At 55.6% G+C, this 21,406-nt stretch overlaps 1 protein-coding gene and 1 long non-coding RNA gene across 4 annotated transcripts; both read left to right on the forward strand.

Annotated features, from left to right (window-relative positions):
- Positions 1-391: 391 nt before the first annotated feature.
- On the forward strand, positions 392-20,799 carry AIF1L (allograft inflammatory factor 1 like). Of its 3 annotated transcripts, XM_039862884.1 has the most exons (6): positions 397-557; positions 773-834; positions 10,825-10,891; positions 13,079-13,120; positions 15,305-15,467; positions 17,925-20,799. In XM_039862884.1, the coding sequence occupies exons 1-6, from the start codon at positions 527-529 to the stop codon at positions 18,010-18,012; spliced, it is 453 nt and encodes a 150-aa protein (XP_039718818.1). In that variant the 5' UTR covers positions 397-526; the 3' UTR covers positions 18,013-20,799. The 3 variants fall into 3 exon arrangements, with proteins under 3 accessions (XP_039718819.1, XP_039718818.1, XP_039718820.1); XM_039862885.1 differs by lacking the exon at positions 13,079-13,120 and having other exon boundaries at positions 392-557; positions 17,925-18,083; XM_039862886.1 differs by lacking the exon at positions 773-834 and having other exon boundaries at positions 411-557; positions 17,925-18,083.
- Positions 3,917-7,582, forward strand: LOC120602717 (uncharacterized). The gene is made up of 2 exons (XR_005652817.1): positions 3,917-5,411; positions 7,008-7,582. It is a non-coding gene; the product is annotated as an uncharacterized LOC120602717 (long non-coding RNA).
- Positions 20,800-21,406: the final 607 nt, after the last annotated feature.

Raw genomic sequence — 21,406 nt, forward strand, 5'->3', positions numbered from 1 at the left:
GAAGCCTGGGAACGTACCCCCCCTCCCCGCCCCTTCTAAAAGTGCAACCCAATGGCCCGGGTTGGTGATGCGCTTACTCCTGCCGCTCGCTGCCACATGCATTCGCTCTTTGCAACCGCGCCAAGAGTGCGTAGTAAGATCGTCCAGGTTTTATTTACGGGGAAACGGCGGCTGGGAGCGGGAAAGGGACTTGTCGAGGTCCCGGGAGGAGCGGACGCGGGGTGCCCACAGGCGGCCCCCACGCCGTGCATTTTCCGCGTCCTCCAGCAGAGGGGCCGGCGGCGGGCTCTGCGTCCCGCATAATAGCTGCTTTGATGCCGGCGGCGGGCGGCGGGCGGCGGGGAGGGGTGGGGAGGCGGGCCGGAGGGGAGGGAGGGGTGTGTCCGGCTGCCGGCGCCTTCCCTCCGCCCCTCCGTCCCGCCACCACACGCCGCCGGAGGAGCTCGGACCCGGTGTCTGTCCCTCCTCCACGTTCCTCGACCAGGCCGCGAAGCCCGGAGCCGGCGGGAGCCCCGCGCTCATCATCATGTCGGTCGCGCTCAGCAACAGGTTTCAAGGTAGGCGCCCCTGTCCTCCCCGCTGCCGCGCGCCCCTGCCCCGCCCCCGGCCCGCGGACCAGGCCCCCCACCCGCCGTCACCAGCGCGCGGTGTCCCCTGCCCGCCACCTGTGCGCACCGCGCGCACGGCCGCGGCGGCGGGAAGCGGGCGCGGGCCCAGGGGCGCGTGGCCGGGCAGACCCCCGCCTCCCGGGCCGACTCTTTGTCTCCTCCAGGAGGGAAGGCGTTCGGCTTGCTCAAAGCCCGGCAGGAGAGGAGGCTGGCGGAGATCAACAGGGTAAGCGCACGCCGCCGCCTTCGCTTGTCCAGCCGCGCCGCTGGGGCAGCTCGCGAGTCGCCGGAGCCGCGCGCCCCCAAAGCCCCCAACGCCCCGCGGGTTGCACCCCCGTCTGCGAGGCTGTGCCTGCTGAGAAATCAACCCCCTTCCTGTCCTTCCCCCGGGCTCCCCGCAGTGTCCGCCCTCCGCCCCTGCCCTTGTGCCCGGGGCTCCAGGTAGGTCTGCCTCCACCCGCTCCACGCAGTTCTGCTCTCGGCATCTCGGGTTGCAAGTTGTTACTCTTAGGCTGGCGGACCAGGGCCGGGCCAGGAGCTCCGATGCCAGCGGGCCCAGGGCTCCCCAGAAGCCCGCCTGGGACCAGCCACAGGGATTTGGTGCTGGAAGGGACCCCCGATGTCTCTGAGCAGTCCCGGTTTTACAGCTTGGGGACGGAAGGGAGGCCCAGGGAGGCGTGGTGGCTGCCCTGACGTGGCCCAGCCAGAGCCGAGCGGGGTCAGGCGGCTGTTAACACCATGGGCCCTAGACTCTCGGGCGCACTCTCCGCCTTACAAAATGGTGGTCTCCTGCCTGCCCCACCCCACCCTCGCCACCCGTCCCTCCAACTTTTGGGAAAGGCTCCCTTAGAGCCTTGATTCTTCTTTGCTGGTCCTGGTGGATTTCTATAAAAGAAAGCCTTCCAGCCGTCGCCAGGCCCATAATGGAAGCTCCATAAATGTTTGCGTAATGACCATGTAGATTCTAGAAGATAAGGAAAAGGGTCAGGGCCCGCCTGGTTTGGCCAGAGCTCAAAGGCAGCGTAGCCAGGGGCTTTGGGATTCTGCATGATGTGGGCTCAGGTCTGGTCTCCATCGCCAAGGAGCTCTCATCACAGACCCTGAGGGCTCAGTGAAGGGAGGCATGTAGTGTCCGGCACGCACGCACGAGGCAAGACCCTCATGGATGGTACTAGAATTATTTCCTGAGGGGGACATCTCCCAGGTTCCTAATTAACTGGTCGTAGAGGCATGCCCACTCACGCAAGGCTGGGTGTTCCCTCTGCTGGCTCCCTAGGGTCACTGGACTCCCAGGGTCCAAGCCCAGCTCAGGGTCCCAGAGTGGGAAGCTGGCAGGGTCAGCGGGGTGCTGGTGGAGGCTGGGGGTGGGGCCAGGTACTGGGTATTTACGCGGGAGGAGCTGGCAGTCTTAACTCCCCTCGCTGATTTTCTTGGATTGTCTAGAAGTAGGCGGCCTCTCTGATTTCATTCCACTGGCTGTAGGTATTTCTTGGAGGTCCCTAGGGACGCCAGGGTCCCTCACTGCCATCCTCACACTGTCTCTTGGTGCCATCTTGAGCACAGCTGAAAGGGAGCCCGGGTGTCTGGCTGGGACCTCAGAGGTCCAGGCTGCCGGGCTCTCTCCCAGTTCGCTGTGCTTGCCCTCTGGACAGGAGCCTGGAACCCTGACCTCAAACAGCCCCCTGGGCCACTCGGCTGGGCGGGTTCCAAGCTGGCTGGACCTGCCCACAGCCAGCAGGACCGTGAGCCAGAGACAGCTGGGGATGGGGAGACATCACTGTAGTTGGACAAACCAGAGGAGCTGAGTGTGTGGGACTTTCCGTGCCAACCTTGCCCTTGGCGGGGGGCGGACTGGGGAGAGGCCACAGGGTTGTTTTGGGAGGTGGACTGAACTCTCGGGGGCTGAACTGGACAGCACTGGGACTGGAGAAGGTGAGCAAGCAGACGTCTAACCACCTTAGGACCCCAGTACCCAGAGAGGGCGAGCGGCTGGCCGAAGCCAACAGCAGCCAGAGGCAGAGCTTGCAGTCTAGTGTCCTCTACCTGCCTGGGTCCTGTTCTGAGACCCAGCATATGAGCCAGGCTGCTGGGGCCCAGGCTCTCGGCTCCCCTGGAGGAAGGAGGCTCCCAGGTCAAACTGGAAACGAGCTACTTCCCACCGCAGCAGGTCAAGGTGGCCCCACCATGGTTTAGAGTCACACTGGGCGGAGGAAGAGGGGATAGTGTTGCTGGCTCTATGACCTTGGGCCAGCCGCTTGAGATAATGGTAGTGGGTTGTCATGACTTTTCAGGGAGATAACCTACGTAGAGCACGTAGGGAGCTGACTCCTGTCGTGATTGTTTTCAATGGTTGGGCTTGAAAGGTACAGTTTATGGAAACCCAAGGTCTGAGATTTGCCGTGGCCTCTGCCAGCTTCTCAGCCCGGGCCAGACCCCTTCATCGGGCAGAGCCTTAGTCTTCTCCTGCCTGAAGTAGGAGCAGCAGTCCCTGTTCCACTCTGAGTCCCTACGACAGTGGCGATGAGCAGACAAGGTCTTTGAAGACTCTCAGGGGGTCGCTCTCTTTGAGGGTCGGAGTCCGTTCCACCCACGGCTACAGTCACAGTGGAGGTTCCCTGGAGTGGGCGGATTCTAGAGAGAACCATGTTGGCAGCCTAGATTGGCCTTCCTTTGGGGTGCAGCTTTACTGCCCCACTGGAGCAGGGCTTCTGTGGGGGGCTGGACTGAGCAGCTACCCAGTGGCCCTGTGGAAGCCGGAAGCCATGCAGGATGGGGCTCCATGCTCCCTGCATGTGCTTGGGCACCTCTGTGGCCGAGCCCAGCCTGGCTGGCAGCTTTGGGGATTCTAGGGCCAACTCCCTAGTTCCCTTTGGGCCTTCTTCCCCGCCCCAGGGTGGGGGGGGGTGGTTACAGCTTCCGGAAGTCTGCGCAGGGTGGCTCGGTCTTAGCCATTGTTATTATAAGGGATTCAGGAGTGACAGTAGGAGATGGGGCGGGCCTGGAAGTGTGGGTGCAGCTGTATAGAAATGCACACTTTTGGTCTCTAGCTTTTGCTGTCATTTCCTGAGCACTTGGCATGTGCCAGGCAGTGTGCCAGGCGTGCTTTAGGCGTTATCTCGCCGAGTGCTCACTCTCACCCTGAGAGTGTCTAGTCCCATTTTATGAAAAATGAGACTCAGAGAAGTGGAGTCAGTCGTCTGGGTTTAAACAGCCGCACTCAACCCCAGCCTATTCGCTCACTCTCTGAGCTTGATTTGGTCTCCTGGGCCAGGTGCCCGCCACCTCCGAGTGTGTGTGTGTGTGTGTGTGTGTGTGTGTAAGCACAAAGTGCTCTGCACTACTGGAGCAGGCAAGACGGGTGCGCATCTCCTACTCCCCCCACATAGCTGACATTCCCTGCGCCCTGATGGCGTGGCAGGTGACCTCGGGCCAGACAAGCCCAGTCTTATTTGGCAACGGGACGAAGTCTCTGCAGCTTCCCGTGGGGACAGAGAGAAGTGGTGGGGCTGGGTGGGGGTCCCCTGGGGGCCCCTCAGAGTGCCCTTACCCTTGGGACCGAGCATGGGGAGCCAGAAAGATGGTGAAAACTGTAGTTTGAGCCAGCTGGAGGCCAGGGTGTCTAACAAAATAATGGGAGGCGTGCCTGGCCCTCGGTGTGCATCATTTCTCTGACTCCCGTCAAGGGAACGTTCGATTAGATGCTCAGCAAGAATGTATAAACATCTCTGTGGGACGAGGATTAGCCGGCCTCCCATTGTAGAAATGAGGAAACAGAGGGTCAGCCAGGTGAAGTCACCTGCCCAAGGTCACCCAGCCAGGAAGTAGCAGAGCCAGGAGTCTGACTCCGGACACCGCCCATGGCCTGGCTGGCCCTGTCCACCAGGTAGACATGGCCTAGCTGTGACACAGGCCTCTCTTGCTTATGCGGATAAGGATCTTTGGCTATCGTCCCACCCTCCCAGGCCTCCTGGGTTGAATGAAGGACACTCAGCCTTCCCTGTGGCACGAAAGTGCCTCGGTTATTTCAGAAGCCACGTGCCATTTATACTGGGAAGAGCTGGGCACAGCAGGCTGCGTATCTCTGCCCAGGGGGCACATATGTCCCCGGTCCCTCTCCCAACAATGGGGGACCTCTGAGACCTGACCCAGGCACTACGCAGGTGTGTCTCTTTTCCTGTGTACTGGCAGTGCCACCCTGTCCCTGCCCAGGTGAGTGAGCCCAGCTGGCATCACTGGGCACCCGTCTCTCTTGCTCTTCCTTAATATATTATAAAGGAGATAGTGATAGGCAGCCACGTGAGCCTTTGAGGATTCAGTGTCCCCACAGGTCCAGCCAGTCACGACCTCACAGGAAGCTGGAGATGGAATTTCTGCAGGGTCCACTTCATTTGTGTAGTTGATGGGGTGTTTTTCTTCAGCTGCCCCGTCTATTGGCGAGGACACAGCATCCGGATGAGGCCCCAGAGCTGCCACGGGGAATGTGAGCCTGCTGTCCTTGTGGGTGCATATTACAAGGTCCTGCTACACGCCAGGCATTTGTGGCCTGCCCTGGCCGGGCATTTGTGGCCTGCCCTGGCCCTTTAAGAACCTGTGGGCTGCGTCAGAGGCCTCACGGTTGGTATGATGCCTCCCGTCCTTGGGGTTTTCACCCAGGGTTTCAGCCACCGGCCCCTTGGATGGCCTCCAAGATGGTGATAGCTGCCCGCCCCAAGATTCTACTGCAGCTAATACATAAAGACAAGCCTGGAGAACCAGCAGCAAGCATCCGGGAGCAGGTGCTAGAGGTACCAGCCCAGAAAGAGAGTTAAGTCTGGGGTGGGGCGGGGGCCGAGGGAATCAGGCGGGTGACAGGGATCTCGAGGCCAGATACAGCAGAGGCTGCCAACCTCTGCTGGTTCTAGAAATAGCCCCGCCTGGGCACGAGCGCTGGTTTGGGGCTCCCCCGGGGTGGAAGGAAATTCTGCTGTGCCTCACAGGTTGTACAGCACCATGAGGAGCAGCAGTGTACACAGGTGTGGCTGCGGACGCTGTCCCTCAGGGCCGAGATGGGAGCTCTCTCCCACGTGGATGGTGTCCAAGGACAAAGCAGAGCTTGCCCTTGAGAGGGGTGGCCAGAGGGTCAAGGCTCACCAGGAAGACTCTGTGGCACGGTGTGGGACAGAGAGTCGTGGGTGGTCTCTTTGCGTGGCTCGAGTGTGGGTGATCTGATGCGTAATGATAATGGCTAACGCTTACAGTAAGTTTCTGTGCAGTTAGCTCATTCAATGCTTACACCAACCCGATGAGGAGATGCTATCGTTACGATCCCATTTCACAGATGAGGAAACCAAGGCCCAAAGTGGTAAAGCAGGTTGCCCAGGGCCCCAGAGCTAGTAAGTGCGGGCAACCTAATGCAGCCCCCGTCCCCCAGCCCTCGGCACAGCCCACCCAGCACTCAGGGAGTTTATGTGAGGCTTCTGACCACTGTGGCTTGAGGGGAGACCTTTCCCTCTGAGGCCTCGGTTTCCCCAGCTATGGAACCAAGGGGACAAGCCGGAGGCTCTGAGGAGTCCCTTCCGAGTTCAGTGACGGGATGGATGTTTTCCACTGCTCTGCCGTCATCACGGGCCTTGCCCGTGGACACTCTGGCTCGAGTGACTGTTCAGCTCGTGGCTTGCGGTTTTCAACCCCAGGCTCCTGCCCGCTTGCATGTCCTGGCTCTTCGCCTAGGGACTGACTAGTCCACCAAGGCCTCTGGACTTGTCCCTCTGCGTGTCAGTGGTCGCTCTCAGAGCCTCTCATTCCTGGAGGCCCGGACAGCAATTTCTGCAGCTGTAAAAACTTTGTCGTTTGGGATGGTGGGCTGGAGGGGGAGAGGAGGTGGGGGGAAGAGTAAACCATCCAGACACAGCCTACCCCCACAAAGAGGGCTAGAGAGTGGTTCCCTGATTTCTGGAGTAACCTCCTTCTGCAGCTGCCCAAGGGGAAAGGTAACTCCTGGTTCTGAAACGTGTGGCCAGGACACCTTCCTCCCGTTCAGGGCAGGGAGGGAGCCGCGACGGTGAAGGGAAATAGACCTTGAACTGTTAGAACTTTGCGATCTTGGGCAAGTCGATCAACCTCTCTGGGTCTCGGTTGTCCCATCTGTCAAATGGGGATACCCAGGGAAGGGAATGAGAAGTCGTAAGTTGGGGCAGGGGGTTTGCTTCCGGTCTAATCGTTGGTGATGGTCTGGATGATGAGCCGTGGGGGTTCTAAGTGGATTGTACGGATGTAGATGTTAGAAGGTTATAATAACAGACAGCTACCATTTTTAGCATTTACACGGTGCCAGGCGCTGTGTTAAGCACTTCGCATATTCTCACTTACATACTGTAATTGCCGGGACAAGCCGATGAGATGTTTGTATCTTCCCTACAGACAAGGAAACCGAGGAACAGATGAATTAAATAATTTTCGCACAGCTACTAAGCGGGTCAGACACAGGAAGCCAACTCGTCCTCTTCTTGTTTCTGTTTCTGCTTTTCTTCCAAACATCTGGGCTGGCTTCTCCATCTCTGTCTCCTCTGCCTGCGGACCCAGACTCAGGAGTTGTGGATTCTGGACAGAGAGGGTACTTGCCCACTAGGCATGGCCGGGGCCTGAGGCTGGGCAAGGATGTGAGGGGCAGACGCCCGGAGGGAGGAAGCTGTGGGTTGTGCATGAGCAGAAACCAAGAATCCCAAGCTCGTAGGTGGGGTGGGAGCTGGCAGCCCAGCCAATGAAACTCCTGTTCCTGCCGCCCACTCGCCTTCCTCCCCTGGCCTGGCCAAAGGCATGGTCCACACAGCTGCCCTAAGCCCAGGGCCAGCAAGGGCTGCCTACCCACACACGACTGGGTCAGCTGCTTCCCCCAGCCCTGGTCACTACGGCTCAAGAATTTGTCATGTTTAGCTCTAAGGAAAAGTGTAATTCCAATCTCTGAGTCCTCCCCGCCCCCCACCCCCAGTCTTTGTCACACACAGGCGCACACTTTTGCAAAGCGGCCTTACCATTTCAGGGGTCAGAGTGGAGAAAGGCGTTCTGGCTGAATGTCAGGCCTCTCCATTCGTGCTGCAGATGTTTATTGAGCACCTACTAGATGCCGGACACTGCCGGGTGCCAAGGCAGTAAACATGTGCTCCTAGAGCTAGTGGCCAAGGGCCTGCCTCCTCCCAGCACCCTTCCAACACCCATTCCCTTGGGTCGCTTCTCAGCTCCATGCAGGGAGGGAACCCAAGCAGCCTCCACTGTGAACTTCAACTCCAGTTTGGCCACTTGCTGGCCATGCCGCTTTGAGCACGTTATTTATCCTCTCTGAGTCTCAATTCAGTCACTCAGCCTGCAAATATTTATCGAGCACCTACTATGTGGAACCTATATTCTCTCAGGGAGAGACAGGTGATAGGCAATCTTCTTAGTAAGCTGTAAATTGTGTTAGGTGATTTGGCCACGGAAGGTAAAGTGGATCGGAAGCAGAGGCAGGGGCTGCGGTGGGCAGGACGGGCGGGGCTGGCCCTATTGAGAAGGTGACAGTTGAGCAGAGGCTTAGAGGAGGTGAGGGAGAGAGCCGAGCGGATAGGGGGGGTGAGCACTCCAGGGGACCCAGCTAGAGCAAAGTCCCTGGTGGCAGCAGGCCTGGCATGGGGGAGGCATGGAAAGGAGGCTGGGGTAGCCGCGGTGCTCAATGTATTTGTGTCTGGGGGTCACAAATAAAGTAGCCTGCTAGATGGTGCTGAGTGCTCAGGAGGAAACTGGCTCCATCAGTGAGAAGGCCCTGCGGGTGGGTCCTGAGTGGGCGTCATCACGCACCACGCCGCAGTCCACGCTGTGCTCGTGTCTTTGCTCCGATCGCTGCCTGGCTGTTCTGTGTTCGTCTGTGTGTGGTTCGTCTCCAAGACCAAGGCCCATGTGCCATTCCTTGAATCCAGTCTGCCCGGATCCCTAGACGTGGCAGGTGTATGTTACACACAGACTCCAGGCTGATGCAGGATTTGGGCCTTGGCTGAGCTGCCCCACGAAGGCGTCTAGGTCCCTAAAGCAGCAGAAGGAGGGTACATAGGGGCGGTGTCGTGAGTCGGACGTAGGCTGGATGGGCTGGGGGCAGCCGTGGAAAAGAACCGTGAGAGGGAGCCAAGAGGAAGAGACAGAGCGAGCGGGGAGGTGGGCAGCCTCCCAGGCAGCAGAAGCTTCCAGCTCCAGCTAAGTCGAGGTGGAGCTGCACGTGGTGCACGGTGACGAGGCCCCAAGTCAGGCTGTGGCCAAGCCCTCTGGACCCCGTGGGCCCTGGTGCTGCCTCCACCAGGCTGCCCGAGGCACAGACCCCAGAGTCTGATAGACCCAGGGTCCAAACAACCCTGCACTTCCTCAGCTGCTTGGGCCTTTAGAAGTATTATTTCACCTCCCTGATCCTCCTGTTCTCACCTATAAAATCAGAATCATAGTAAGGATTTGATGGGATAGCACAGTTCCTGCCAAAACAAGGGAGCAATCAGAGCCCCCCATCAGCCCAGCGAGGGCAGCCATGTTGGCTCATGGGTTCCTCCTTCTCTGTCAAAGGGCGCTGAGTTAACCCGGAGGCATTTGAACCCTGGAAGGGATTATTTCCTGCCTCACGCTCAGTCACACCTATCGCTTACCGAGCACTGGTGGAGAGCCTGGTGCTCAGTGCTCGCAGCGGGGTACCCCCGTTGAGGGGGAGGTGCCTGAGGAGATGGCTGCCCGTGTGCTCTTGTCACAGCTAGTAAGGAGGGGACTGACATCCAAACACAGAGTGCTTGACTGTCGTTTAGGTTCTCGTCATTCTCCTATTCTACTTGCAGCCTCTTGGGGATTTACATTGCAGACTGGAAAGGTAGTGAGTTCCCCGTCCTGGGAGGTATGTAAGTACAGACGTGGTCATCGGTTAGTGGGAAATAGCAAGAATTTAGAAACAGATTGAGCGACTGACCTAGATAACATTTAACATCCCTTCGAACACGGACTTCCCATAATTTTAGGAGAAGGACCTTGATCTTGCTCACCCGCTCCCTCGCTGCCTCAGCACAGAGCAGTGTGCACCGTGGCCCCTCGAAAACCGTTGAATGAATGAGCGAATGCAGGAGCGATGCTGCGTCCAGTTGGCTCAGTCACGTGGAGAGTGAGGTCCAGAGAAGAGAGGGGATTTGGGGAGTCTGGCACCATGATGGGATCACCCCCTCTGCTCCCCCGTCTGCCTGCAGGTTCTAGGGCTGCTTGAAGGTTAACAAGGGAGGTCAGATTCCCGGCCCTGTGCCCGCAGGGCAGGTGCTCACGAACTGGTAGCTTTTTGTTTCAGCGCGGATGAATGCCTGCTCTCTGGCCATATGTAAGGGTCGGGGTCAGGAGGCAGACTCCAAGTGAGATGGAGCTCAGTGGAAGCTCACTCTGCTGTGGGAAGCTCAGTTTCCTCTTCTGTAAAATGGGAGTAATAGTATAGCTATCTCTTGGGCTTCTTGGGGGATCCAAAGAGATCCTGTGGGTAAGTGCTTCATTCTGGAGGCTTCTGTTAGCATCCTCGACCCTCTCCCTTCATCTGGTTATGAAAGAACTCATTGGAGTCTCAGAGCATCGGACGGGAAGGTGGTCCCTGTTTTACAGGTGAGGACACAGGGGAGAGGGGTACGTGACTTCCCAAGTAATGTACAGTCATTTTCTGGCCAGAGAAGAGACTAGTAAAATGACAGCTGTTTATTGAGCGCTCGCTGTATGCCAAGAGTCACACGTACACTCTCCTTGGATCGTCACATAAACTCTGGGACGTAGCTGTGAAAATTATGCTCGTTTGGAGATAAAGCAATTAGAGGTACAGAGAGGAATTAATATGCTGGCGTCACACACCTAAGAAGGTAATGCTGGAGCCAGGCAGCTTGTCTTTGGGGCTCTTGGCCTCATGAGCCCCAGACCTGGGGTACCCTGGGGGAGGCCCAGGTAATTCAGAGGCTGACTGAGAGTGTCTCGTCTTCTAGAGCAGACCCTCCGGCCCTACCCCGAGCTGCCCAGCGTACTTCGTACCCACAGGGCGGCCTCTGCAGATCTGCCCTGAGGGTTGACGGGAGGCCAGGACAAACATTGGAGCCTCCTGCCCTGCCCCGCCAAGTCCAGCCAGCTGGCAGGACAGGAGGCACGGCGCAGTGGGCCTATGTGCTGCTGAGTTCTGCCTGCTGACCCTGTGCTCAGCGCTGTCCTCTTGGCTCTGTAGGAGTTTCTCTGTGACCAGAAATACAGTGATGAAGAGAACCTGCCAGAAAAGCTTGCAGCCTTCAAAGGTAAGCTGGGGTTGCCCCCCTCCAACCCCCGATCTCTCACACAGGACTCTTTACCTGCACAGGGCCAGGCTGCACACCTGTTTCATCTAGAATGCCTCCCTTCCTGCTGGGCTGTGAGACAGGGTGCCTGGCAGGCCTCTCCACCTTCCTCCCTGCCACCCCAGGCCCCCTCACCCCTCGCCCCTCGCCTGCAGGCCCCAGCCTGCCGCTGCCCCTCTCTGCCCCAGCCGCCCCACAGGGCTCAGGTTGGCTCCTGTCACCACTGGCCAGGCCCTGCTCGCTCCCGGGGCCCCAGCGCACAATCGGCTCTTTGTCGCAGCCCCGGCCTCTCCCCTCTGCGGTGGAGCGTCTCGGAGCCCCTGTGGAGAATGGACGTTTGTGTCGCCACAGTGGGACAGGGGGCAGAGTTTCTGCCCATTGAATCCGGCAGCACGAGATGAAAAGAAAACAGGGCCCAGGAGCCCGCACAGAGGGGGCGGCATAAAGGTCCCTCTGTTCAGGCCTCGGCGCTGGGTTCCCAGCCAGCGGCTCGAAAGGAGAGGAACCGCATTCGCGCAGAGGGCCAGACCCACCTTTCCTGCCGGGCGCTGCCTCCAGGCAGGAGCCCTGGGCGCCCTGGAGGACCAGGGCCAAGATCCTCGAGGCCACCTCGCTGCCTCAAAGTCCTAGCGATGTGGACATCTTTCCTGCTCCGGGGCAGAGAACCTGCCAGGTGCTCCTCAGACCGCTTATGACTTAGTCGTCCTTGGGCAGGATGTGGATGGCTAAGCGTTTGTCAAACACCTGTGGGAAGCACTTCGAATGCTGAGTCGTGAGCTTCCCAAATCATCCCGATCTGGCCAGGAAGGAGATGCTGTGATCTTTAATTTACAGAGGAAGAAATTTAGGCTCAAAGACGTGGGGTCATTTGCCTGGGGTCGCACAGCCCACTTCAGATAGAGGTGGGTCTTGAACCCATATTGGTCTCACTCTAAAGCCTCTGCTCTTAACCATTATGCAATGGTGCTTTTTTACATTGAAAAAAAGTAAAGAACCAGAACAAAGACACCCCGATCCCTTCCCTGTCGCCCCCTCCGACCTGTGCTACCTGCCCATACGAGAGCCTCACAAAAGAGGAGCAGTTCCTCCCTTCTCTCTGGATACCAATGGGGCCACTCTTTAGAGGTGGCTCTGGGAGGAGGGACAGAGGTCTTGGGAAGAGTAGGTGCTTGTTGGGAGGGTGCCCTATTAGAAGACTAAAGGGTGCTGAGACTACCTAGGAGGGGCATTCCAGGCAGAGGGGCGGCAGGAGAGGTCGGGGACAGACCAGCGGGAGTGGAGCAGACGGGGTGGAGGGAGAGGCAGCCTGACAGGCTGGAGGGCAGATGCTCCTGAAGGTCACAGGGGCCTCGAAGGCCACTGGGAGGACCTTGGCTTTCTCATGCTGGCTGCTCTGTGCAGAAGAGACCATAAGGGCCCTGATCCTCTGTGGCAGGGGCGACTTGCCTAAGGCCACAGGACACGCTCGCACACACTGCCCGTGTCAGAAGATGCCAAGATGCTCCCAGTCATCCTTTCTTGCCTTTGGAGGTTCCCCGGACCCCTTGATCGGGGAGGTTAACTCAGAATGTAGGTGAGGTTTCTGGGGAGGGTCCGTGTACCCCTAGACAGTGTACGTGCCACTTTGTGGTCAAGGGCAGGCCCACGGGCATTCCTCCCGAAAGAGCATCAGCTTTTCAGTGCTGCGCATGACCAAGAGGTTCAGACCCACACCTTAAATTGGTGGTTCCCACACCTGGCTGCCTGTCAGAAGCACCTGAGACACTCTGAAAACACACCAGTTCCTACTCCCATCTCCCCTTTCCCAAACCCACTGAACCCTATCTCCAGGGCTGGAATCTCTTGTAGTCGCTCTGTAGCACTGGGGGAACCCGGGAGGAAATGACTGCTCTCCTTGGCACAGGGACACAGTGGCCCCCTGGGCACCTTTCCCTGTGGCGCCTGTGGGAGGGGTGCAGGCAGGACGAGGTAGCTCTTTAGAGATGACAGCTGAGATCACGGATCTGGAATCAAGACCCCCACGTGGGGTGAGGAGTTAGGCGTGGGCTCCCCGAGGACCTGGCCGGTTCCCCTCCGGGGAGCCACTGGGACCTTGCAGGAGTGGCCCTGCTTACAAGCTGATGCCAGTTTTTGCTCTGTGATTTGCAGAGAAGTACATGGAGTTTGACTTGAACAATGAAGGCGAGATCGGTGAGTGAGGCCTTGAGTGTGTTGGGGGAAGAGGGCGTTTGGTGGGTAGAGGGTGTGAGGGTCCTGAGGGCCCCACAGACCGCCCTGTGGGGATGAAATGTCATGAGTGTGACGAACACACGCTGAAGCCTCCTGGGTGGGCCGGGCCAGCAGAGCTTGCCTGGAGCTCATCTGCCATTACCCTGGAAAACACTGCCCCCAATGCCCCCTGCCGTTTCCCTCCGCACTCGCCTCCCTGCCCACGCCTCAGCCTCTCACCCCAGGGGACCCAGAATAGAGGGTGCCACCCCTGCCCAGGGCCGGAGATGCTCTGGCTGTCGATGCCCTTGCCTGGGGACCTGTCCTTCTATCCGTACACTATCCTGCAGTTGACAAAGTGCCTCAGGTACACTAGTTCTCTCCTCCAACAGACCCTCATTGTGTCCTGCCATCCAGACACTGGGGATGACAAACACCTGTCCCGTAGCACTTATGTTCAAGACCATAATGGGATGGTCTTGGGATGATATTGCCAAGCAATGGGATGATATTGCCAAGGCTGATTTAATTATCCCCACTTTACGGATGAGGAAACCGAGGCTCAGGATGATGACACGACTTGATCGGGGCACGTGGCAGGCCCAGGGCCCAGATCCCAGCCTTTGGCTTCCAGGCGGGTCTCCGGGCTCCACTTCACTCTGAATTTCAATGTTGCTTCTCCCTCCGGCATTTCAACTCCTCCTCTGTCTTCTCTTGTTCTTCTCCTGTTTGAATATTTTTATTCTTTTTTTTTCTTTAGAAAAAAAATCGGGGTGTTATCAAGTTAATATATTTTCATCGTAAAACGTTTTGGAAAGCACAGCAAAGCCCAAAGACAAAAATACCTCGCCCGAGACCCCACCTCCCAAAAATAACTGCTATAAGCATTTTAGTTTATATCCTTCCACTTGTTCTAATCACAGCTGCTATTTTATACCATTGTAGAACCTCCTTTATGAAAAAAAAAAACAGTATTGCGAGTCCTTTGAATGTGATTCACTTTTGTTTTGAAATATGATTAATGGCTGAATAATACTTCATCATGGGGATAGACTATAATTTATTCGGCAAATACCTTAGTCATTGATAAGCCCATGAAGAACATCTTTGTACATGAATCTTTGTCCGCATCACTGATTATTTCTTTAGAGTAAATCTCAGGAATTAGACATTCTGGGTCAAAAGCTTTTGAAGCATTTTGCCAATGGCCTTCTAGAAAGGTCTTGCCAACTTAGAGTCTGGCCAGCAGCTCGTGGGAGACCTTCCACTTCTTCCTGCAGAACGCTGCCCAGCTTTCTTTGAAATGCCCTGGACATCCTGGCACCTAGGGCTCTGGCACCAGTCCTGCCTGCCCTGCCTCTCGGGCGAGCTGGCGCACCACTCCCCGGCCCCTAAAATCAGCCCCTTGCTGCGCCCCCTCTCCCAGCATCCTTTGCTGTCCTATTGTTCACAGAACAATCTCAAGGAAATTGCCTCAGATCTTGGGAGCCAGGCGGTCAGAGGCAGCGAGCGACTCCTCGGGGTGTAGTGACTTTTTGGTGCCTCCCTTGTTTTTCTTGAATTTTATTCCTTTGTTGGTTTTCCTGCACCGCAGGATATTTTTGTCGCCCTCCCCCTTCTGGCCACAGTGGAGCCCTAGGACTGCAGGGTGAGAGTGGCAGATGGGGAGAGTGACCTTCGGTGCCTGGGATTAGGCCGACTACCTGGCCCCACCTCGCTGGGGAGTGGGTCCGCAGCCCCCCATAACCGCAGGATGCCGCAGAGATGTTGACAGTAAGAATAGCGGCTCCATTACTGTACACCTGCTCTGTGCCGGGCGCTTCTTGTGCATCGTCCCTCCATCAACCCATTTTTACCACTGCTGGGAGCAGGGATTCAGAGAGGTGAAGTAATTTGCCCTAAGTCTCATAGCCAGAAATAGCAGAGCTGATTCCATCCCAAATCTGTTTGACTCTAGAAGCCCGTGTCCCTAACCGCTCGTCTCCACTGTCCCCAAAGAGAGCAGGGAGGGTGTGTGGTGGGCTCATTCTCCCTAGAGGAGAAAGGCCGTGGACTGTAGTCTCCAGGGAGGGGCTGTCCTGTCGGGCTTCAGGGAGCTTTGCCAGCTTCCCCGCACGCCCCCACCGCGCCTGTCGCCACTTAATGGATCTGCTTTTCCTCCGGCAGACCTGATGTCTTTAAAGAGAATGATGGAGAAGCTTGGAGTCCCCAAGACCCACCTGGAGATGAAGAAGATGATCTCAGAGGTGACAGGTGGGGTCAGCGACACCATCTCCTACAGAGACTTTGTGAACATGATGCTGGGGAAACGGTCGGCTGTTCTCAAGCTGTGAGTACCTCCCGCCCCCGTCTCCTTGGGCCTCTGAAGGTGAAGTCATTGTGTATGGAGAGGCCCCTGGCTCGGGCACCTTAGCCAGTCCCCAGCCAGGAGGTAACTCATCGTGTGACCTGCTAGGCGGGATCTTCTCTGAACCTGATTTCCTTATCTGTCAAATGGTCACATGAATACGTACCTGGCAGGTGGAATTAGCCTGTAGCAGAGAGTCTGGTGCAATCAGGGCTCAGTAAGTGGCAGCTGTGATAGTGTTGATGATGGCGATGATGATAATGATGATCAATCTGCGGGTGAAATTTTTCGAATCTCGATTTCTTCATTTGCAAAGTGACTACACTCCACGAGGTGGTTGTGAGTAGAATGTAGTTAAAAACTGGCTCTAAAGGAAGGTAGGGTTTGAGTTTTGTTATTTATCTGTAAGATAGAGATATAATAAATAGCTTTCGTGAAGCGTTGTCCTGAGGTTTAATGACATAACACGCATGGAGAGTCTAGTGCAGTACCTGGCTAATGGCACCATGTACACGGTGGCCAAACACCACACTCCGAACGTCTGTTCTTCCCCGCTGAGCTGCTGCAGAGTCTCATGGTATTTGAGCTGAAAAGGACCTCACTTGGCTTCTTTGAAATAAGATTAACTTTTTTTTTCAAATGTGCAAATGTCAGATATACCTGTCTCATTCTACAGAGGGAAAGTCGAGGCCCCAGGAAGCTGAGTAACCAGCTCGTGAGCCCACAGTTTAGACGGGTCAGAGCTTTTAGTGTGGGCAGAGTGGGGGAGGAGGTGCGGTGAGGAGACCATCAAGCTAAGTGCACGCTGCAGAGGCCAGGTGGTAGCGATCAGAGTGACGATGCTATTAAACAACTCCGCAGAGTTAGTGGACACTTACTATATGTCAGGCACTTGTCTGTGTATTGACTCCTTAGATTTATCATTTGTTAATTTGGCATCTATTTACTGGGCACCGGCTATATGCCAGGAATTATTCTAGGTGCCAGGGACATGCGTTGCTGGCCTCGTGGACCTTACATTCTAATGGCAGGAAACAGACAAAAGAAAACAAACCAAAACGCCAAATCGCAATCGCGTAGTACAAAGAAAAATAAAGTGGGCAAGAGGAACAGAGAGGGATGGGTTGGTGGGCAGGGAGAGTCTCGCTGAGAAAGCGACATTTGCTCAGAGCCCTGACTGAGGGAGATGGGAAGAGTCGAACTGTGTGACGATCTCGGGAAAAGCATTCCAGGCAGAGGACACAGCACGTGCAAAGGCCCTGAGGTAGATTCATGCTTGTATGCTCAAGGAAGAGCCCAGAGCCAGTGTGTCTAGCCATCAGTAAGGACAGTGAATGAAGAATGAGTCTGCAGAGATGGCCTGGGGCCAGGGGACTGTGTAAGGGCCACGTAGGCCACAGTTGGACCTAACATTTTGTATTAATGTGGAGGGGTGCCATTGGAGTACTCTAAGCTAGAGACTGACTTTTAAAAGGTCCCCTCTGGCTGTGGCAGGGAGGCCTGTGCAGTGGCGTGGGCAGGAGCTCCTGGAACTGGGGGTGATTGTTGGAGGTAAAGCTGGAAGCATTGTTTAAATGTCCAGACGCCGGGTGTGGAGGATAGCAAGGCGTCCGATGAGTCTGAAGTCTGGGCTCTGAGTTACTGATTGACTGTGATGTTTGCCTGGGAGAAAGAGCAGGTGGGGAAGGTGGGAATTAAGAATTCCGTTTTTGATGTTTTAAAGCAGAAGTGCCCTTCAGACATCCCAGGGGAGAGGCTGAGGAGGGAGCAGGATGTGTGGATCTGGAGCTCAGAGATAAGCTGTTTGGGGAAGGTCACTCTTTGGATGGGATTTAAGGGGACTGGAAGAAAGAGCCTACTCAGAGAGTAACTACAGATGGAGTAGGGTACTGATGTTTGGGGCAGCTCCAGGACGTAAGCACTTCTGGCACCCTCACCTCCAGGTGGAGACACTGAGCATCAGTGGGGTTAAGTGTCTCCCTGGAGTCACCAGCTGGGTAGTAGTGGGGCTAGGACTCAAATCCAGGCTGTGTCCCTCCAGTGGCTACACCAGGAACCCCTATCCGCTACTCCCCTGACTTTATCTCAGAGCAGTGGGAGGTTTTGAACATCCGAGGGGGTTTTGAGCAGAGTCATGGCCCAGCCTAGCACCGCCTCCTCCAGGCAGCATGGCCTCGAAGTCAGATCTGCAGTCTCGTCCTGCTCAGACTGCTCGTGTGGCTCTGAGGAGCCACGTTGCCACTTTGCGCCTCAGTTTGCTCCTCTGTAAGATGAGACGTAGCTGCCGTCCCCGGCTTCCGAGAAGATCCCACTGGGGAATGGACGATGGGCATTCTGCTGAGGACCCCGCAGGCATGAGGGCTGACGAGCTTCCTTGGATGAGGAAAGGAGTCCTAATCCTGTTTTTTTCCTCTCTCTCTTTCTCCATCTCTAAACCAGAGTCATGATGTTTGAAGGAAAAGCCAACGAGAGCAGCCCCAGGCCAGTTGGGCCCCCTCCAGAGAGAGACATTGCCAGCCTGCCGTGAGGACCCCACCAACACCTGCTCCTGCCTTCCCCACCCCTCTCCCTCCCTCCTGAGCTCACTGCCCTTCTGGACTCATTGTGATTTGTCTTGTTTTTTTTTTTTTGGTCGTTAGGTGTGTTGATTTGTTTTTCATCTGCAGAATCACTGATATCTTTGTAAAGCACAAATTATATGCCTTAAAGGGGCTCTGGGCCACCCCCTACCTCTTCTCCCCTCCTTCTCTGCTTCCTGTGCAGAAGGGTTGACATCAAACCAAAAACCGGAGCGGGCAGGGCCAGGGTAGAGAGGCTGGTAGCTAGTGAGCCCCACGCTTGGAGCTGGCATTGTCCATCCTTCCCAGAGGTCTCTCAGCTAAGCCTAGACTCGCTGGCCTGGCCCTAGCAAGGACCACAGACTACTTCCAGAAGACCTCGAAGTAGGGACAAGGCTGTAGGGCCCTGCTCGGGTTCCCTCAGACACTCTGAGGTTCTGGTGCTCTCACGTTGTCCAGGAGGTGGCCACTCACCACCCCAAGCCCCAGCTAATCCCCCCTCAGGCCATACTTCTCTCCTTCAGGGAGGTGACAGAAGGAGCTCCGGAGAGGGGCTTGGCATTTGAGATTCTCAAGAAGGTTGTAGAAGGAATCTTCTGCCCTTGCCCCCTGGCCACGCCTTCATAGGCAGCTCAGAGGGAGCCCTTGCTGGGGCAGCAAAGGGCTTCAGGGGTAGAGGGGAGGCTAGGGTCTTTGGGGAGGGTGGTCTGCTCAATTTAGTCCCACCTTTTAGGGAGGATGCTGAGGGCAAGGGGATAGGAGAATGAGGAATAAAACGCTTATGGCAAAAAGTGTCAGCACCACTGTTAAGCCAAGACCTAAGAGACAGGTTGCCTTTCTGAACCCAGTTTGCTTGAAAACTGCCTGTGCATCCCCATTCACCTTCCCACTTGATTCACACCATTCATTCATTCATTCATTCATTCATTCAACACATATTTATTGACCACCTATTATAAGCTTTAAGCTCCTCCCCCACTTTGTCCTGACACATGCCAAGTCCACTGTCTCTCTGACTCATCTCTCCATTTCCAGATCACCCAAACCTTGAGCGTGGGGATGCGATGGGGGTTACCTGTTTCTTTATTATGGACTCACAGGGTTTTAGAGCCCCAATCCACCCTGTAGGTTAGCTGAGCCAGTCCTCTCATGTCACAAGTGAGAAAACTGGTGGCCCACAGGGATTAAGTGCCTTGCCCCAGGTCGGGGGTTAATCTGGAGACAGAATAGCCTGGACTGAAGCCCAGATGTTCAGTTGCCCTGCCCATGCTTCATCTCTGCTCTGGGCTCCCTCGGTGAGTGATGAAAACAAGGGATGGGGCAGGGAGAGGCAATCTCCTAGGTCGGCACTTGGGCCAGGACTCGCTTTTCCCAGCGCCTCCAAGACAGCATCCAGGTTTGGATGAGCGCCAGGCCTGCCTCTGCACTTCTGCCTTCCCTAGAGCTTCTCAGCTAAGCCACTTCTTGGAACTCATGCAGGAAGATGTCACACTCTGCCCCATCTTGGCTGAGCAGGGACCTCAGCCTTGACCCCACTTGCCTTCTGGAGTCCTTTACTCTGCTCGCTCAGAGACGCATTCATCAATTGAACATATTTATTATGCACCTGCTATGGGCCAAGAGACAAGAACGCAGTAGTGAAATTCAGAGTCTAATGAGGAGGTCAGACTCAGACAGGGATGAGTGACATGAATGTTAGCAAAGAGAGATATGGGGTGACTGCACTGCAATCCTGGGGCGCCAAGCCAGGCTAAAGGCAAGAGTCTTGGAGAAGCCTTTGCCAAATCTTAAGTGGCAATGTCTGGGTGCGGTCGGAGCCAGTGTGGGCTCCCTGTGATTCCTCAGTGACCTGTAAACTAGAGCGCAAGGAGCTACCCTTGTAGCAGCTTGAGGTTGCGGAGCCGGCAGAGGCAGGGGAAATGGCTTGGCTGGGTTAATTTGCTGGTCTCAGCCAGTTCAGGAGCAAGATTATTTGGCTGTGACTGGCTGATCTTCAGGCTAAGGAGCTGCTCAAATGCACACAGCTAGTTGAAGTTTAAACCCCAGCAAAACAGTTTTCCCTGTAAATGTAAAATCACACCTCATCCCACCCCTTTGGTTTGTTTCCCCCTGAGATCATTGTTTGAGCAACTGCCTGTCCCCCACCCCTTTCTACTCTCTCTTCTCTCTGAGACAGGATGAGACCTTGGAACAAGGTAAAAACCTTCCTTGGCTATTCATCATGGTCAGTGCACCTGATCCTCACTCAGAGAGGAGGGCAGAACCAACCAGGCTTATTTCAACAGGTTCCAGTTTACAAGACCACAGGAAGCCTCTTTAAAGGAGAGCAAGTGTGTTTGTCCCCAGCTTCTGCAAACAGCAGGAAAGAGCTCTCGCTGGATGGGAATGTCCTGGGAAACCCCACCACTTCCTTTACCATTTCTTGGAACTCAACTCGGGGAGAGAGAGAGGCTTAAGAGCCTTCTCTGGCAAAGGGGAGGGGGACATGCATTTATTTCAGGTTGTGGCTATTGGCTCTAGGACTCATTTCTCTGGTTAAGGGCTCCGCTGCTTAGAACTTCAGCTGTCCTTCTGAAAGACCAAATCTAACTTAATGTAACCAGAAACTTGGGGACTGCCACGTATGGCTTTGTCCCTGCGACTCAAAAGGAGTGTATTGGGCAAGTTCAACTGGATGCAGTACATGTGTGCGTGTGCATGAGGTGTGTGTGGTGCCTAATGTCATCTCTGCATACTGGAAATAAACTTCTCAATGTCTTGATTGGTGTGTTTTGGGAAGGGGTTCCTGGGCTCAACGAATTCGGAATAGCTAGCTAACAGAATAACAGGTCGAATGAATGCGTCCTGTGTACCAGCCTCTGTTAAATGGAATTTTATTTACACCTCACAAAAATCCCACGGGACAGGTTCTGTTTGTCATCCTTGTTTCATAAATGAGAAACACGCTTAGAGCAGACACGGAGTTTGCTGAAAACCAAACAATAAGTGGCAGAACATACTCCCTCCCCAAGATCCTCTGTCCTAGAACATTTATAGTATTAAAGTTCCACTACAGAACTTTCTACGTAGTAGTCAGCAATTAGCATATCCAGAAAAGCTGAATTCTAATACTGCCTCCACCACTTTCTGACCGAGGTGCACTGGGTCATTTTAACTTCCTTGTAGCTTCCATTACCTTATCAATTAAACGCCAATAACTCCTCGGTGACTAAGATGTCTTGATGATTAAATAACATATCCAAAGTGTTTTGCGGTTTCCAGGAAAGGAATAAACAAAGACGCTCTTTGATGCCCTTTAACCTCCCCTTTCGCGTTCGGCGCTTAGACGCGTAAAAGTCTCCGTTGCGAGACCCCACTCCGCCC

This window comes from Pteropus medius, unplaced genomic scaffold (assembly GCF_902729225.1).
Source record: "Pteropus medius unplaced genomic scaffold, Ma_sr-lr_union100, whole genome shotgun sequence".
Classification (NCBI taxonomy): domain Eukaryota; kingdom Metazoa; phylum Chordata; class Mammalia; order Chiroptera; family Pteropodidae; genus Pteropus; species Pteropus medius.

Excerpts from the sequence above, each read along its gene's own strand:
- AIF1L (XM_039862884.1), top strand. The coding sequence starts at position 527 with ATGTCGGTCGCGCTCAGCAACAGGTTTCAAG. Across the intron at positions 558-772 it reads GCTCAGCAACAGGTTTCAAG|GAGGGAAGGCGTTCGGCTTG; the intron begins GTAGGCGCCCCT and ends TGTCTCCTCCAG. Across the intron at positions 13,121-15,304 it reads GAACAATGAAGGCGAGATCG|ACCTGATGTCTTTAAAGAGA; the intron begins GTGAGTGAGGCC and ends TTCCTCCGGCAG.